This window comes from Eptatretus burgeri, chromosome 2 (genome assembly GCF_056783735.1).
Source record: "Eptatretus burgeri isolate ZD-2024b chromosome 2, Ebu_testis_v1, whole genome shotgun sequence".
NCBI lineage: Eukaryota > Metazoa > Chordata > Myxini > Myxiniformes > Myxinidae > Eptatretus > Eptatretus burgeri.
This window is the reverse complement of record NC_140962.1, coordinates 43,954,637-43,974,636: the sequence shown is the minus strand read 5'-3', so window position 1 is coordinate 43,974,636 and position 20,000 is coordinate 43,954,637. Positions and strand designations below refer to the sequence as shown.

At 44.3% G+C, this 20,000-nt stretch overlaps 1 protein-coding gene and 1 pseudogene across 13 annotated transcripts in view; both read right to left on the bottom strand.

Moving 5' to 3' along the window:
* Positions 1 to 20,000, bottom strand: part of LOC147031932 (uncharacterized) — a 174,867-nt gene that overhangs the window by 103,952 nt on the left and 50,915 nt on the right. The window contains exon 4 of one of the 13 annotated variants that reach the window (XM_085869169.1): positions 7,374 to 7,439. The exons of 11 other annotated variants lie outside the window; for them this stretch is intronic. In XM_085869169.1, the coding sequence (XP_085725295.1) occupies positions 7,374 to 7,415 (42 nt within the window). In that variant the 5' untranslated portion in view covers positions 7,416 to 7,439. Of the gene's footprint in view, positions 1 to 7,373; positions 7,440 to 8,561; positions 9,907 to 20,000 lie in introns of those variants that run through there. One more of the 13 variants, XR_015054981.1, reaches the window with a different exon arrangement.
* Positions 9,915 to 14,414, bottom strand: LOC147031934 (uncharacterized; annotated as a pseudogene).

Genomic DNA, 20,000 nt, shown 5'->3' with positions numbered 1-20,000 from the left:
CAGTGTTTGACTTAAACCTGACGGACGTAAAAACGTTATACAATAACAATAAAAATGTTTTTTATAACCATGGTTATAACAATAATGAACAAAGAAAATGTTAATAAAATATAACTTACAGATGATTATTATATCATTATACATACGGTAATTTTTGCATTGGCCTATCCACTATAAATAAGGGTAAAAATAAAGGTTGGCCGACTTACGACCGACCAGTCGTAAGTCGTCGACTTACTGTATATTAAATATTTATATACATATATATATATATATATATATATATATATATATATATATATATATATATATATATATATATAAATATATACATATATATATATATATATATATATATATATACATATATATATATATATATATATATATATATATATATATATATATATATATATATATATATACATATATATGTTGTTGTTCGTCTTTCGGCTGCTCCCGTGAGGGGTCGCCACAGCGGATCATCCATTATGATCCACATACTGATTTGGCATAGGTTTTACGCCGGATGCCCTTCCTGACGCAACCCTGGTCGCCTCTTACGACACAGGGATAAGGATTGGGTTTCGCCATGATTCCGGGCTGCCCTACACCCTCTCATAGCGCGGCCCAGCAGAGCTCCCGTCCTCAAGCGATCCGCCGGATTACAGGCACACGCCACTACGCACGGTTACTGTGTGTATGTATGTATGTATATATATATATATATATATATATATATATATATATATATATATATATATATATATATTGTTGCGGATTCGCGCCAGCCGGCGTGCGAGCGGCCACATAACTCGAATTGCGGCACGTCGCCGGACGGACAATTCCGTCGGACACGTCGTCGGACGGACAACTCGAATCGCGGCACGGACAATTCCGTCGTGACCCTCTCGGACTAACGCCGGGAACTAGTCACGGGTGGGCCATTCAGCCTCACCACGATCGTGCCAATCGGCCCCCCGCGTGGGATAGGGTTGTTCGCCAAATTCGACCTACCTAAGTACCCACACGGAGGGTAGACCGGGCGATCGCACCTCGGCGCAGGTCAACCCCGGACACGGGCCACTTAAGCGACCCGTTCCGTACTATTGGGATAACCGAGCGGTGTTATCGTCAACCTCGACGGTTCCGATTAATTATCGGGTCTATTTAGCCCACTACCAACCCTTTACGTGAAGTAAGATGGAGATTCAATTCAAGAAAAGACGAAGCGAAACGGGAAAAACAGTGCAACATGAGGCACATTTATTCCACGGCACACGGATAGCACACATATACAATTACAACAATTATGCACCAAATGCAAATGTAAAAGAAACACAACAATTATGCACCAAAAGCAATTGCAACAAAAGAAACACAATGCAGATCTACTACCGACTACGCGAGCACATGGCAACACTGACACAGTTTTACTTTACAGACGGCGGCGACAACACATATACTCAAAATCAAAAGAAAAGGGCCACCCTCGAATACAAGGGGGCAGATGTGCCCGTGGGCCGAGACCGCGTGGAGCCAACCCGTCTTGTGATGAGCCGCAAAATGTCGCGGCGGTGCCCCGACTCCGCGCTCCTCCGCGGGTTTCGTTGGCACTGCTTGGAATGGGGTGGGAACGGGGCCCCCTTTTCGCACTATCTCAGCGCGGGGGGAAACAGGGGGGGTTGTTGATGCGCTGGGGAAAGAGGATAGATGGCTTGCTTGGGTCCCGCGAAGAGCGACTCCACTGCGACCTCGACCGCGTTCCCGGCTTCCCCTCTCTGCAGCTCCCCGACAGACTCCAAACCCCGACAGACTCCAAACCCCGACAGACTCCGACTCTCCTCCAGACCCGTCTTGGTTGCTGCTGCCACACTCCGCCGCCGCCACACCCCTCCAACTCGCCCGAGCCCAAAACTGCGACTGCCTCCAACTGCTTCCGACCCAAAACAAAACTGACTCAATTCGCCCCGCGCTCGGCGCTTTATAGTACGGCAGGAGAATCCATATGCAAATTTCCGGATCAGGATGGGCTCGGGGGCGGAGCCACGCTCGCCCATTGGACGGAGGAAAAGTGGGCGTGAACCTCCCCTGATCCTCGAATTTGCATATATCGATTCTACTCTGACGCGCCTGGAGGCGGGGCCAAATCGCCCCGCGCTTAATGATTGGAGGGATCGGAAGTGGGCGTGTATCATTCCTGATCCGACCCCTCCTCGGAAAGGCCGCTCTTTGCACCCGCGGCTCACCGCGCGTCCCGCACGAAGCCAGGACAGCCCGACGCTCAGCGTTCACAAGCGGCGCGGGAATGGCCGCAGAAGGAGAGGCGATTCGTGCCTTTGACATTTTTCCTTTCGTCCATGAGGCATCACCAAGTACTCTGTGTCTTGTCTGCATGTTGTCTAAGGTTTATCTCGCTAGGGTTCCATTCGAAACCCGTAATCCGTAGCTCCCAAGTTAAGAACGGGTCATAGATTAATTATTACATTGTCGTGAATGCTTTGCTTGTGTTGTTTTCCCCAATGTGACTGCAATAAATCTCGCTGAGTTATACGGGATTTGCCACGTTGAATTTATTTGTGCCGCACCGAGGAACGATCTGCTCGATTTGGATATAAAACCAAAATGGTTATAGACTGGGAGACTCCGCTCAGTCTCTGACAAAACCAGTCTGTAACCGGGGTCTATTCCCACAGCTGGCAAGGCACAGGTGTATTTTGGTATCGTGATCTGAGGCGCGTAACCCGAGAATTGTGCCGAACCAGCTGGCGTTATAACCCTGGAGATGGTGGTGCTGTTAAGTGACGCCGAATCTTCAACATTTGGCTGTCAAGAGGAGGGTGTGATTGACATCACTTGTCCGAATCCTTAACACTGGGGTCAAGAGTCGGGTGCGAATCCCGCCACCGCTGAATCCTCAACAATATATATATATATATATATATATATATATATTTATATATATATATATATATATATATATATATATATATATATATATATATATATGAAAGTGTGTCTGTCTGTGTGTCTGTGTGTGTGTTTGTCTGTGACCTATGCACGCGAAAAGTACTGGACTGATCCTCACCAAACTTCACATGCTGACAGAACATGTATCCGGGAGTGTCCCGATGTAAAAGAATTGTACTTCCGACTTCTAGTTTCCGAATTATGACGTCATCACCTGATTTCGTAATGTTAATTTTTCAAGTTCAGCCGATTGACATGGGGCCAACGCCATTTGCAATAGAATGAAAAAATAATGCTACAGTCAATTGAAGACAATGACTTCCGACTTCCCGGTTTCCGAATTATCACATCACCTGATTGCGTAACGTTAATTTTTCAATTCAGCCGATTGACATGGGGCCCAACGCCATTTGCAATAGAATGAAAAAATAATGCTACAGTCAATTGAAGACAATGACTTCCGACTTCCCGGTTTCCGAATTATGACGTCATCACCTGATTGCGTGACGTTAATTTTTCAAGTTCAGCCGATTGACATGGGACCAACGGAATTTGCTGGAGAATGAGAATTAATTAAGTCGCAAATGATGACATGAAACCAGCCTCACATTGTTGAGCCATTATGGTTTTTTTATCTGATGCGGCAATAAATCTTAACATTTTTGAACTCGAGTCTTCTGCATATAAAACATGGCGGGGAAAATATAATATTATAGTGGTGATGAAAAAAAATAATAATGGTGGCAGCCTCTACAATTTTACAATTAACTGTGACATATACTCCTTCAGACCCGCCGTCATCCACGGGATTCCTGTGCGGAGTACGGGTATCCCTGTTAGTATATATATATATATATATATATATATATATATATATATATATATATATATATATATATATATATATATATATATATATATATATATATATATATATATATATATATATATATATATATATATATATATACACATACACACATACATTACATACATACATACACACACACACACACATACATAAAGTGTTACGGCTGTGGAAATTCGCATTACACCATTAAGGGCCCTCAGGTGAGATATCTCGATAGGTACATGTGTAGTTAGCCCAAACCCATTGTATTGAGGGAATTTATGCGATTCATCCGGGCTGCAACGCTTTGAGTTAGCCATTTTTTTCTTTTCTGTCGTTATTTTGAACCAACCACGTCTCAACCGCCATCACACAACAACCACCTTAACCACCATGCCAGCCATCGTCACCAACTTCAACCACGCTCCAACCCGCAGACAACAACCACAACGCCAACCCTCACCACCATCCCACATCATTGCTTCTACGGCCATTCCCGCACCACCTGTGAACACTGAACGTCGGGCTGTCTCGGGCCCGTTCGGCGATTGGTGCCGAACGCACCGAGCCACGAGCACGAATGGCGGCCTTTCCGAGGAGAAAATTCGGATCAGAAACGCTTCACGCCCACTTCTCCTCCGTCCAATTGGCGAGCGCGGGGCGGTTTGGCCCTGCCTCCAAGCGTGTGTATGTGAAGTCCGTATATGCAAATTTTAGGATCAGGAGAGGTTCACGCCCATTTTTGCCCGACCAATGACTGACCGGGGGGGGGGCAGCGTGGCCCCGCCTCCAATCGCGTTCTGATCCTAAAATTTGCATATTGGCTGCTCCTGCCGCCTATAAAAAGGTGAGCGCAAGGCGAATTGCAGCGAATTGGGTTTTGGAGTTGCTTAGAGAGTGTCGTCGAGAGGTTGATCTTGGCGACAAGGAACGTTGCATTGGCGGAGTTGAGTGGAGTGCCCGCGGTGGAACTGCAAGCAAGGGAGCTCGGGTCTGAGGCAAGAAGGACGGCGGTCGGCGACGAGGTTGTGGTGTGGGGGATCGCTCGTCTCGTCGCGGGACCCAAGCCAGCCAGCCACTCCACTCCCCCAGGGCATCAACAATTCCCCCTTTCCCCCACGCTGAGATTGTGCAAAAGGGGGCCCCGTTCCCACCCCACCCCAAACGTGGTGCCAACAAAACCCGCCAAGGGGCATGGAGTCGGGGCACAGCGGCGCGGCCACATTTGCGGCTTGCCCGCCAACGCGTCACGAGGACGCGGGTAAGACCTCCCCGGTCTCACGGACCTGGCCGCTCCTCGAGGTCACGCGCACATTTGGCCTACGGGCCTGTCTGCCTCCATGTCTGTGAGGGTGGCTTCTTTCCTTTGCTTTTGTGTAAATGTGTGTTGGCGCCGTCTGTGAAGTAAAACTGAAAAAGTGTTGCCGTGTGTGCGCGTAGTTGGTTGTAACTCTTACATTTGCTTTATGTGCATTTTGATTCTGTATGGCTGTATATACGTGCTTTCCGTGTGCCGGGAAATAAAATGCTTGCTTGTTGAACTGTGCCCGTTTCGCTTTGTCTTTTCTTTATTGACCCTCCATCTTGCATCACGTAAGGGGTTCGTAGTGGGTGCAACATCCCGGTAATTAATCTGAACCGTCGAGGCCGACGCTAGCACCGCTCGGTTATCACTGTAGCACGGAACGGACCACTTAAGCGGTTCGTGTCCGGAGTCGGCCTGTGGCGTGGTACGATCGCCTGGTCGACGATTCGCGCAGGTACTTAGGTAGATCGAATTTGGCGAGCAACCCTATCTGCGTGGGTGGGCAATTGGCACGATCGTGGTGAGGTTAAACCCCCACCCGTGACTAGCTCCCGGCGTTGTTCCGAGAGGGTCACGACAGAATTGTCCGTCCGGGGGGGCGACGTGCCGCGATTCAAGTTACAGGGCCGTTCGCACGCCGGCGGGCGCGGATTCCCAATAATATATATATATATATATATATATATATATATATATATATATATATATATATATATATATATATATATATATATATATATATATATATATATATATATATATATATATACACTGAAATGCAAAAGAAACTTAACACTTGTTTGAAATGTGATTAAATTGTAACAGTTCAAAATAAAATAAACCAACAATTGCTAATTGAAACATTGGCATTTTATTGATGACATGTCAAGTTTTTGACCAAGATACACCATCTCATAAGTTTGTTCTACCGTACAGAACAGCACAGGGTGCAATGTCAGTCCCCTTTCAATAGCATGTGTGGCCACCATTGTTTTGGATACATGCAGTGCATCGTCGGCGCATACTGCCTACCAGTCTTTGGATGGATTGCTGCTGGATTCTGTCCCACTCAGTCCTCAATGTCTGAAGCCATCTGACTTAGGACCATCTGCCTGTCCTGCCTTGCAGTGGTGACTCTTGGCCTCCCTGATCGAGGTCTATCATCTGCAGAGTTGTGGAGGGTGTCTCTGTCCACCAGGGCCGATATCGTCTGGTGTGAACAGCCAAGGCGACGTGCCACCTCACGGTAGCTCAATCCGCCTTGCAGTATGCCCAAGGCATACTGCCATTGATCCCTTGACAATCGTGGCATGTTGATTGAAATGCCCATTTTGCACTGGCATTTTTAAAGCCAATATCAAGACATCACATGCAGCTCATTAAAATCATCCCGTACCCCTTGGCTAATCACTGACAGTCAAAACGGCTGTTCAACAGCTGTGCTATGAAGTGACCATTGAAGGTACAAGTGACTATCCGTGACCGTTTTGTCTGACAGTGAGGACACTATTGTCCACAAATAAGTTCACACATTTACTACACGCAGTGTTATTGTTGATATATGAAGGTTTAAAAGGTGGCAAGTTTCTTTTGCATTTCAGTATATATATATATATATATGTATGTATATATATATATGTATATATATGTATATGTATATATATGTATATATATATATGTATATATATATATGTATATATATATATACATATATATATATACATATATATACATACATATATATACATATACATATATATATATATATATATATATATATATATATATATATATACATATACATATACATATATATATATATATACACACACTGTATAAATATATACTGTATATACATGTATACATATATATGTAAGCACACTGTACATATATATATATATATATATATATATATTTTTTTTTTTCTGTCTACTCCAATGCTCCTTTAGCCAAATAAAGCTACATGAATCAACCAAGAAAAGCTGCACAAGGGAAACCTTTTGCTGTTTCAAACTCTATCCGAGTTCCTCTCCAGCTGCAAACATTCACAAGTGGTGCATATATAAGAATCCCAATATTTCACCCCCCCCCACTCTCCCCCATCAACAGCCACCCATGCTGAGACCAGTTTAATTGCACCAGCCAGTGTGGACAAAAATGTGCACCACCAAGGCTCCCAAGCATGTACCATGTGCAATGTCAATAGCTGTCAACATATAAATAACAACACCCAACCATATCTCTCACCCGTAATTGGAGGGAATAACCATCAGCTCTCACCTCAATCATCCCAGGTGGCTCGGATTCTCAACACTGATGAAAAAAAAAATTATCGCAATGTGTGCGTTTTATATTCTTTGCATTTTATAGCACAAAATCTCGAATGCATCACTTTTTGGAAATATCACCACCGAAGGTAGGCTGATGTGGGCACTCACAACCTCCGGGCGGTAGTGCCGATGCTCGTGAACTATAATTCCCCTTTTCTTTTGAACTGCGCTCAGGTTGCACTAGGTGGCACACAAAACCCAGGTAAATGTTGGCACTTTTGTAAAAAGAGAAATACAGCACAGTGTTCTTCATGTACTTGTAAAAGTATGCTTTGAGGTCAATTTCAAACTGTTTTCATTGAAATCTCTTAATTTTTTCATTATTTGCTCCTACTCTATGTTTCTCCCTTTCTTCTGCCACTTTCTCCCTGGACTTCATTTCTTCTTCCCATAGTCCTTTGGCGTGCCTTTTGCATACCTTTGGGAATGCATCATTTTGCGACAAAACACTAAACCGTCTCCCTTCTGCCGTTGCACCCTTTTGGTTCGCTCGCTACCTCTCATCTTCACATGCCCAAGCTGAATATTGGATGGGCAATCTTTGGGCAGGAAAGTGTGAAGAGTCATTTTAAAATGCATGTGGGAGATGTCTGCACAGCTTATAGCATCAATAATTTCTCTCCAAATGGACACGATATGAGGCACATGAGATAGCAGAATATCGAATCTATAATTCCATCCATTAAGGGCTTTTTGTTTGGTCGAATTCCATCCAAATGACATCACAACTATCTAAGACATCAAGGGTGAGATTTCAACAGAGCAGTAAGAAGGATCACCAAAAGGGACAGTTTGTAATGGTCACATGGGTTTGTTTTCATCGAACCCTTTGTTCAAGAACAACACTGTTTTGGAGTTCTCAAAAGTAATCAACAAAATTAAAAAATATTGCAGTCCAGCATGCACTGCTTCAACCTAGAGATACGACAATAATAGGCAGCCCTCATGTTGGTTATGCATCACACAGTTTCAGACTTCATCTTCAGCACTAAGGCAAAGTGTAGTGACATGAAGACAATGCAAAAAAGGCCACTTGGTACAATTGGGAAAAACTGGAGGACACCATGACAGCAAGGGTGCAAAGCACAGAGACCTTTACTGGCAAAAAAAGCAAGAACAAAAGTATAAATTGCAGTGGAAGTTTGTTCATCATAAAAGAAAACACAAGACAGAAAGAGATGGAGTTATTTGGGATTTTTTTTTTTTTTTTGGTTGCAAAATTGCTGCAAACAGCAGGAACAGGGTTATTGCTTTGGCAGTGAAAACTTTTTCCCAGCAATCCCGAGCATGTGGCTTGGATTTCCATAAAGTTTCCCAAATTCCATGCGGATTATGAATAAACTTGTTTTGGTTTGGCTTTACAGCGGCTGTTATTCAATTTGAGACCAAGCAGGTGGGAAGATCTTCACCAACCAATGATGTACCATGTTTGAGCAAATGCTGCACAGACTGCACGATCGACAAGTTGGTAAAATGTAAATAGAATGGGTTTATCAACTACAATTAATAGGGATTGTTAAAATTAATGTTTATACCACTTTCAATTACAGTACTTGTACAAGGCTGATCAAAAATAAAACGCATCCATTTTTTCATGCAAAGTCACATATATCCATATTATTTCATCCTCTTTACAAAGCAAAATAGCTCAATCACCTAACTAGCTCTCTGGTTCATTCATTCCTTCGTATGCGGCACATGACTGTGGATTTGCATCAGTGCCCCCTGTATGTTAGAGAAGGAATTTGTAATTTGTTCACGGTGCAGTGATAACTCACCTATTCTTTGCGAAGGGCACCGTGCAATCTTTGACATCTACTGACTAATTCTGGCAAGATGGGGCTCCCAGTGGCACATCTATATCCGAGGTACAGCAAACACATTGATGCCTCGCTTTGCCTGTGAGACACCAGGTTGACAGTTTATAGCTTGGTCAACATTCGAACGCAGGCAAGACGTCACAGAGGCGAGTGTGTATAACTTTAGGCTACCGTGGCAACCCACAGCTATTTGTATTTTACAATCGTTAAAATATCGCAAAATGACAGAACCTCGTGAGATTGCAAATTACAGGTTGTTTCGTCGTTATATGATTTTAACGTTGTACTTACGCATCACAAATAAGATAATTAATTGAGAATAATTTATGAGTACAATTAGGCAACTCACAATGAATTGATACCCAAATTACGATGAATAAATAATAATCGATAAAGTATATAATGAAAACCATGTGTTAGACATGTGACTACTCAGCATAAATTGGCAGCCATATTGCAGTCTTATGTGATGGAACCACCCTCAAAACAACAGCGACTGGAAAAACATGACCAATCATCAGTACCAAATTTTTTCAGCCCAGATTCATCAAGCAGCTCCAGTTTTGAATCGCTCTCGCATCCATCCTTGAGCTGTGCTACAAGCACCACGCCGTCAACACAGAGGCCGGCCTGCGGCAAATTACAATTTACAATTATTACAATTACGATTCTCCACCTCTTACAATTTACATTTTTTATGATTTGATATATTTTCAAATTTGTTGCAGTAAACATAAATTTAAGTTTTTAAGGTTGTAAATAAGGTCACCTGTGACAAGTTGGCTTGACCAAGTTGGAGTTAGGTTTGGGTGAAACATAAGACATCACGTTTTCATGAAGATTCCACATGGAACACATAACACACTTAGTGTCTTTCTGGGGGTTTTGGGGTTTTTTTTTTTATTAACCCCACATGCGAATCACAACGTGAGGTTGAGCAACTGGTTCACTCTGTCTGTCGACAGATGCCAGTCTGTGATCGAGGAACTACTTAATTTCAATTGTAGAAAATGAACCGGAACAAGAACCTGCAGTAAATCGGTACTTTGTTCATCATCGTCTGAGTTTCCCATCTCTGGCTCGTACACATAGCCAGTGTGGTTGGCCAGCTTGTTCGAAGATCGGAGATGTTGGCCATTCCTGCGGAACAAACGGTTTCCTGCTTGGAGCATGCAGGACCAAGGGGACTCGTGTTTTTGTACGATTTCACCAGAAACCCATTTTCTAGTGCCAGGAAGTAGTTCCATCCGAACTTGCTGACCCTGAAAAGGTGGCCGCTCTCGTGCTACTCCATCATGAAAGAACTTTTGCTTGGTCTTTTCCATGTCAAAACGCCGTTTAACCTCATGAAAGCTGTTGGGTTTTGGTACAAGTAGGCTACACTTTGCAGGCAGCTTGTTATGTGGTCTTCTACCAATCAACAACTGTGCAGGGGACAAGTGTAGTCCTTCTCGGGGAGTGGTGCGGTAGTCTAACAAAGCCAGATGTTTGTCCGTTTTTTTTCCACAATTTTTTTTACAGTTCGCACTGGTCTTTCAGCTTCACCGTTAGCACGAGCAAATCGAGGGCTGGAAGTAGTTTGGTTAATGCCATAATCAAAACAGAAGAAGTTGAACTCTTTGGACACCAACAAGGATGCATTGTCGCTTCTAAGACCCTCAGGTATACCATGTATACTAATGATGGATTTTAGAGCATCAATCATTATGCAGCTTCTCATATACTTGAGCTCACATTCCTCCATAAATTTCGAATAATAACCGACAACCAAAATGTGTTGTTTTGACTCAAACTCGAATAGGTCCACGGCGACCTGGTTGAATGGTAAATTTGGAATCTGTGTCGGTATGATCAGTTCTGGAGGACATGCAGTGCAGTTTTTCACCGCCTCTTTGATCCGTCGGTTCATTGTTGGCCAATAGAGCACTTCCCGAGCACGCTGTCTTTACTTTACAATACCAAGGTGAGAGTTGTGTATGATGGAGAGCATGTGCTGATGGAGACTTGGTGGCACTACGATACGCATAACTTTATAGATAATTCCATCAGAGACACCTAACTCACTCTTTGAATCCCAGTGTGGTCTCACTGGAATGGGCACTTCGTTTTGATAGCTGGGCCATCCAGTATGGATCACGTCCAACAAAAGTTGTCACTCTTATCGAGTCTGTTCCTGAAACTTGGACATACCGCTCCTTGGTGATGGAGATGAAGTCGAACATGGAAACCTGCTCCAGATTGACTTCTTGTCCCGACAACTGGTGAGTCTGATAAGCACGAGATAGTGTACCTGGTAGCTGTATGTCTTTGCCACTTTTACACACTACCTCAAGATCGTACCATTGCAGACGTAACAGCATCCTCTGCAGACGCATGGGAGCAGACAGAAGAGGTTTTTTTGAAAATCGCTTGAAGTGGCTTGTGATCCATAAATACAGTCACTGTCTTGCCAAATATGTAGCAGTGGAATTTCATACAAGCGTGGAAGATTGCAAGCATTTCTTTTTCAATCTGAGCATACCATTGTTCCACCTCTGAGGGATCGCAAAGTGTATGCTACCGGCTTCCCCTCCTGCATTAAAACACCACCGAGACCGCTTTGACTTGCATCCACATGGATCTCCACTGGTGCCTTCACATCATAGTATCTCAGTACAGGCTGCTGACACCAGAGATCCAATAGTTTATGGAAAGCTTGGTCTTATGCAGGTTGCCAGTCAAAATTACTATCAGCTCTCAGTAAAGCTCGAAGTGGTGCATTGACCTCACTCAGTTGAGGAATAAATTTAGCCAGATAAGCAACGAATCCAAGGAAACGTCGCATGTCTTCTTTATTCCGTGGATTAGGCATATTACGGAGGCCTTCAATTCTTGAGGAGTCAGGCTTGAGTCTGTGCAGAGTAAGTACATGCCCAACATACTGAACCTCCTTTTGGCAAATTGTGCGTTTTTGCATGTTCAATTTGAGGTTGTAGGTAGGATGTAGCACTCTCCATGACTTGCTTTAAAATGCTGTCGTGATGATCTCGATCTCGGCCTGCAATCAAGATATCGTCCATGATCGCTGTGGCTCCAACAATGCCATCCAATATTTAATCAGTCATATGCTGAAATATTTATGGGGCACATTTCAATCCAAATTGTAGCCTCAGCCAACGTAAACAACCCATCGGTGTATTGAAGGTCGTCAGTTTTGATGACTCCTTGTGCAGGAGAATCGAGAGAAACCCACTCTTTGCATCCAATACTGAGAAAAAATTGGCTTTTGATATGTTGAAGACCATTTCTTCAACCGTCTTCATGGGATAATGTTCACGTCTAATGGCCTTGTTGAGATCTCTGGGATCCAAACATATCCTTAGCTTGCCATTGCGAACTGCAGCTACCATTGAGCTGACTCACTTGGTTGGCTCCTCCACCGGAGTTATGAAGCCGTTATCTACCATCTTGTTCAATTCCTTGATGATCCTCGGCATTAGCGCAGCGGGTTGCTGATGTGCAGCATGTACAACCCCATTGGCTGTTCGGTGTATTTTGATTTGGTAGACCCCTGGAAGTTTGCCTGGTGTTGGCTTAATGGTTAGGAGTGGTGGGCTTGGGATCCTGGGCTGATCAACTCAGGGTCCTGAGTTCAAATCCCGCTCAGCTGTTGAATTAATACCAGGTGGGGTTAACTCGGCCTGTCATCCTTCCGAGGTCGGTAAAAAGAGTGCCAGCATGATGGTATCCTGTGTCGGAGTGGCGACCCATCCAGGATTGTGCCCAATAGCCAAGGAGACTGCTTAAGCAGCACCAACGCTCTGCAGAGAGTATGATCCCAATCTCCTCCTCCTCTCCTCATAGGGTACCTGAAGTACCGATAATATCGGGAAAATCTTGTAGCTCTGGGGGAACTGATTCATCATCTGCTGACTGAACCCCCACCAGGGAACTCAGTTGAGCAATGAGGCCAAGGTTCGCAGCAGTCTCCCATGATATCATGTTCTCCTGATCCAGATTGACCAGCTCGCATAAAGCTATTGCAGACTTCCCTCAAATTCCAGGGAAAGATCCATGGAAGCAATTGGCCGAATCATGTGGTTGGAGTAAGTTCTCAGGGTTCTTTAGAGCTGTGAAGTTTAGTGTTAACTGGTAGTCTGAAAATGCCTGAGTGTAAGTATATTGCACCTTGCCCCTGTATCAATACAGAAGGTAATGTTCGCAATGCCACCGACTCTGACAGTCTGGGACCATTTGTCATTTGCCAGAGTGCCGGTGTTGTCAACCTTGTATATTCGAAGAACCTCCGAATTGCCTTCAGGTAGTTGTTCCTTGTCTTCGCCAGCGTCGACGAGGAGTGTTTTGACCAGTCTCTGTGACCTCCGGCAGACCAACATCCAATTGTTCGGGCGGTTGCAATAGGAACAGGCGGAGCCGACTGCAGAACATTTCCCTTGGTTCCACAAATGCCGCTCACCCTTCCACATCGACCGCATACTTTAATTCCTCGCAGCTGCGATGATGAGGCACAAGGCTTGGGATGCGATTTGCTCTGAGTTGTGATAGCTGACACTCCAAGTTTGTAGTTATCGTCATTCCGCACGATGCGGATTTGCTTGCGAGACAACTCAAACTGTTGTCCAATTTCCAGAGCCTTTGCAAGTGACAGTCCTTCACCTTGATCCTGTAACCTTTCCTGCACCCTGGATTCAAAAATGCCATCAATGATCGCATCTATTAGAATGTCCTCGGGATTGGCATACTCACAGTCCATGAGAATAACCCTCAGGTCCTTTATAAAGTTATCAAAGGTCTCCTCACTCTTTTGTTTCCGCTGCTTGAGCTGGTGCCAGGCAATCCGCTTGTTCTTTCTCGGTCGCACATTGAGTACCTTGTCAAAACGATTGAGTACCTTGTAGGGATAATCTTTCTCAGTCTCCTCCCATGTGAACGTTTTATAAACCTCACGGCCACGAGCACCAATCCACCTGCCCAGCCATCTGGATTTTTGCTTTGGGATTTTTTTTTTTTTTTTTTTTTAGCTCCGATCGCGGGCCCACGAACAAGAACCGAATGTGGTCTCGAAACAGAGTGAATTCTCCAAATAAATCTGCTGCATCTCAATCGACAGTCGGGAATTCAAAGCTCAGAAATTCCATACCGTACTTATGGATGGTCGTTTGTAAGAAAGCACCAGGTCCGATTAACTTCTGATACCATGCAAGATAACTGGTGTATAATTCCATACTGAAGCAGCATCTCGCCTTGCGAGATCACCCACGTGATCCAGATCGAGCCGCAGGAACTGCTTTAAAATTAGTGTTGTCACATAAAAAAAAAACATAGGCACAAGACAAAAGACCTTTCGGTGGATGTGTGAAACTCCGTTGAGCTCTGGTGGGGATGTGATGCAACTCATTAATTGTCCTTCGCAGTCTGTCCACATAATTGCTCGGGTCCAAATCAGTGTGAATGTTCGGTGCAGCAACAAACTGTCCAGGAAGGCGAAGTGTTGATCCAAAAAACAACTCTGCTATGCTACAACACAGATCAGCTTCTACCATGGCACTAATGCCCAAAAGCACTACCGGTAGGTTTTCCATCTCGCGATGTGGGTCTGCTTGTGCTCTGAGTGAGGACTTAAGCTGGCGATGGAACCTTTCAACGAGCCCGTTTGCAGCAGGGTGGTAAGAAGTAGTTCTGGTGCATTTGCTTCCAAGTAACTTGGTCAGCATTTTGAAAAGGGTGGACTCAAACTGTCATCCTCTGTCAGTGGTGATAATAGATGGGGCACAAAACACTGCAACCCATCTGGAAACGAAAGCTTTGGCTATGGTCTCTGCTGATATGTCCGGTGTTGGAATAGTTTCTGGCCACCTGGTGAAACAGTCAACACATGTGAGCAGATATGTGTTACCACCAGATGGTGGAAAAGGATCAACTAAATAAATGTGCACGTGATCAAAACGAACATCAGGAGATGCAAAGGTGCCTCATGGTGTTATTGTGTGACGATGTATTTTTACTCGTTGACACTAAATAGGCTCTGGACCAATTTCTCACATCGCGGTTCATGGCACATCAGACAAAATGTTGTCACAAGGCGCTGCATTGTCTTGATACCAGGGTAAGATAGATTGTGCAGAACATGAAATACAGCACGGCTGAACTCAACAGGAACATACGGACGAGAAGTGCCAGTGGATAAGTCGCAAGCAATCGTGCCTTCAGAGATAGGGAGACGTACCTCACTGAACTTGAGCGATGTGGACATGGCTCTGAGATGCTCAATTTTCTCATCCCCCTGCTGTGCCTTCTCAAGCCTGTTGAAATTAATGGAGGTGGTTGTGTCAAGGATGTTGATATTGAGCCATGAGAGAGCAACAGCTGCAGTATTCTCCTTACCACTCACATGCCATATATCGTTGGTGAATTGAGAAACGTAGTCAAGGTTTCGGACATATCTTGGTGACTCGCGATCAGGTTTTGCCTGGAAAGCATGTGTTCATGGTTTGTGGTCAGTGTAAACACAAAACTACCGACCATCAAGCGCATGACAAAAATTGTGGATTGCGAGGTAAACCGCCAGCAACTCGCGACTAAAGATGCTCCAACTGTTTGGAAAAGGAGGAAATGGGTTCCCACTTCCCTTCCACATATTGTTGGAAGACTCCACCAACTACCATATCTGACGCATCCACCATGATACATTGTGGTGCATCCGACTTAAGGCCCTGTCACACCTTGAAGTTTTAGCCAGCGTATGAAAAATTTGTCTAAAACGCTGGCGTACGTCGAATACGTTATGTATACGTTAAGAGCACGCTGAAGCACGCTGGCATACGTCGTAGTACACCGAGCTCGTCGACAAATTTTAAGCATGCTCAAAATTTTTCGATGTATGCCAGCGTATGACTCATGTTCCGCATACGCTGGCCATAAGTTGTAGGCACGTTATGCGATCGTTGACACACGTCGACACACGTTACTTGTAAGTTACTCACAAGTCGAAACACGTCGAAGTAATGTTTAGCGTACCCGAAACTTATTAGCAATTCGACAAGCCAAGCTGTTGTGACTATTGTTGTGACTATGTTGGCTCGACAAGCCAAAACATATGTGACTGCTACATTGTGTGACCGTGGAAATACTGCGGCCGCCGTATAATTGCTAGTGGCCATAGATTTTGGAGACCCCACGGCCGCTGTGGCAAATGTGACTTCGGCCTAACTTACAGCTACAGTATAATGGCGTATTGGCAACGTTTAGGGGAATTGGTATATAAAAATGGGGTTCACAGGAGGAACCCGTCAGTGTTTCAGACTCCATGTTGAGTAGATGTCCATGTCAGTAGTATCAGTAGTAGTAGTAGATGAGCGTGATGGGGAGGGTGTGGGTGATGATGGATCCTCCTTGCGTCCGCGTCCTCGGCCACGGCCAGGAGACTTCTTTGCAGCATTCTTCGACGTTTTCTTTGGCATTTTTTTTTACTCACCATGGAGTCTGAAACACTGATGGGTTCCTCCTGTGAAGTCCATTTTTATATACCAATAGGCCATTATACGGTAGCTGTAAGTTGGAAACACGTTCTGTAAGTTCTGTGGTCGTCCGAAAGACGTCAATCAAATACGTCTACATACATCAATATGCGTTGGAGATACGTTACACATAGGTTCAAAGCACGTTACTCATTGGTTAGAAATAAGTTTCGGGTATGCTAAACATTACCTCGACGTGTTTCGACTTATGACTAACTTACAAGTAATGTGTGTCGACGTGTGTCAACGATCGCATAACGTGCCTACAAATTATGGCCAGCGTATGCGGAACGTGCGAGTCATACGCTGGCATACTTCGAAAAATTTTGAGCATGCTTAAAATTTGTCGACGAGCTCGGCGTACTACGACGTATGCCGGCGTGCTTCAGTGTGCTCTTAACGTATACCAAACTTACCCATAACGTATTCGACGTACGCCAGTGTTTTAGACAAATTTTTCATACGTCGGCTTACGCTGGCTAAAATGTCAAGGTGCGACAGGGCCTGAAACACACCTCAGGCCAAGATTGAGAGTTATTGATCATTCACCATATGTGGAAATAGTGGATTTATTGACAGCTTGGAGAGTAAATGCAGATGGTTTACATTTGTCCATAACCGTTGGGGATAAAACGCTGACCTCAGCTCCAGTGTCAACTAAAAATCAGGTGATGCTATTCTTGTCCCTAATGAAATATAAGCGACTTGGTTGTTGGTCGCCAGACTGACTCATTGTTGCCATTCGCTGGTTGTGGCATTTCTCGACTGTGAAGCTGCAAGGCTGAACACACTTGTGTGCATTCTCCCCAAATTGTCAACGATACCAACACGCAGCTCCTGCACGTTGCTGTGCATCTGGACTATGACAATGTTGTGTGTCAGTCTCCTGCATGTTGCTGTGGGCCCCATCTACGGCAATGCTCCTCCTAAATATGGCGTGTAAGAGCCTGCACTTGGGAAGTTAGCTGGTCCATTTGGGTTTTGAGCCCTTGCAAGTCGGATGTAGCTGGTGCAGATACGTCACAGGCAAAAATGGGATGTGATCGCACTGATGGAGGAAGTGGGTGGGGTCACGACTTCGATGATCTTATCAGCTATATCAGCAAGTTGCTCGATATTCACCGACTCGCTAGTTGAAACAAGGATACGTTGAGCATTGATTGGCAATCGATGGAGAAAAAGCTGCTTGAATATGTTATCCTCCAGGTTATTCTCACCTAACAATTGTGGCATCCTTCGTAACAATTGAGACGGTTTACGATCCCCCAGCTCCTACGAATAAAGAAGTTGATGGAAGCGTTTTTGCGTGGCGAATGTGCTCTGCCTTGAGGGAGTCATACGGCCTTTCAATGGGTGGCTCAATGAGAATGCTCCACACCTCTTGTGCTATTTCTGGCTGAAGAGAAGCCACAACATGTGCAAATTTGGTCTCCTGTGCTGTGATGCCTTGGGTTAGACACTGTGCATCAACTTGAGCGAACCACATGGTGGGGTCATTTGCCCAAAATAGAAGTAGCTGCAAGCTAACAGCTGTGATGGGGGGGGGGGGGTGCGACGACAGGAGGACTTTCCTTTGACATGATGGAATATGAAATGAAATGAAAAACGCGCATTGAATCAGGTCGCGTTTGCCAGATCTTGAACACGTCAGGGTCATCAATTGTGGTGATTATTCCTTTCAGTTTGCTGGTTATGATGATGAAGCTTAAACCAAAACAAAAGAAATCCCACTCACATATGAAATGTAATGATGTGTTCGAAATGAAGTCCGGCTGGTGATTAATCCTCCATAGTCTCTCCAGCGATTGGTGAAGAAAGAAGGATATATTGGTGTTGAGCCATTGCAGCTTTAAAATGGCATCAAAAAAGCAAGCAGGAGAGACTCGTTCGTTGTCATTGTTGTTGTTCAGCCAAACAAGTGAAATCCACTTCGCTCAATAGTCTTGGCAATGTTGAACAAAAATCACTTAAATAGTGACGTGTTGAGCGACTCATGAATAAGGATGAGATAAAAAGGCTTACAGTAAAAGGCGTGCGAGGTTGTAACATGTCGTGATGATGAGCTCTCATTTGTACTTGCCTTCCAGCATCCCCTGTGCTTATTGGCTCTCTGGAAAGACACAACTGATTGGATACTAGAGTTCACATGTTGGCTTTATTACAAATGTTCGCAAAATATTTTTTTAAATGAATTAATGAGTTAAGAAAAATTAACGAGTCACTACATATATATATATATATATATATATATATATATATATATATATATATATATATATATATATATATACAAATCGACTCCTCCCATGCTCTTCCAGCTGAATAAGATGCACAAAGCAACCAAGAAAGCCGACCAAGGTAAGCTCTTTGCTGTTTCAAACCCTGACAAGAGTTCCTCCACAGCTGCAAAAATATTCACAAAAGAATCCCAATGCTACACACCCCCTCAGCTGCCGGACAGGTTTCATCACTTATTGGCGAATCATCAGCAACAGTGCAGACAGCAATTTTATCACCGATGCATTTTTTTTATAGGTTAAAAAAGCATAATCAAGAAACCAGAAAATGAAAAAAAATGATCAAAACGAGTTACAAACCAAGAACAAGAAATCAGGATACAGAAAATGAAACCAATAAGGGAAGTAGAATGAAATAACAATAAACCAATGCCATTAACAAAAATAATGATAATAATAATAATAAATGTATCGTGCAAGGCAAAGAAAGAGAAAGTAACGCTCCTCCCCCTCCCCACTAACCCATGACATCAGACACCTGTGTCTAACTAAACAAAGGGTGGGACCCCGCCAAACTCCAAACTCTCCTTCCCTCCCCAAACCCCAAACCCAAAAGAAAGACACCCCAAACAAATTTCCAAGAGAGTCCCTTTTTCCTTTGATGACTGACATCAACAACCGACTGCTAACCAGTCAGAAACATGCAAGCAAAAGACTCAGAGAACCCGGTCCACCTCTGGAAATAAGGAAGACAGAAAAGGTAAATCAAACCAAGGCAAAATCATGATCGAACAAAATGAAACTCAACTGCCCCAACTCCACCCCACCCCCCTCCCCCGAACCCCCAAGGCCGAGCCCGTGAGAGGCACGCCTGAGAGTGAAGCACCACCAAGAAGGTAATGGCTCCCAGGGCTGCCTCCAAGGCACGAGTGAACCTATGAGAATCAAGGCTCGACAAGGCCTGAAAGCC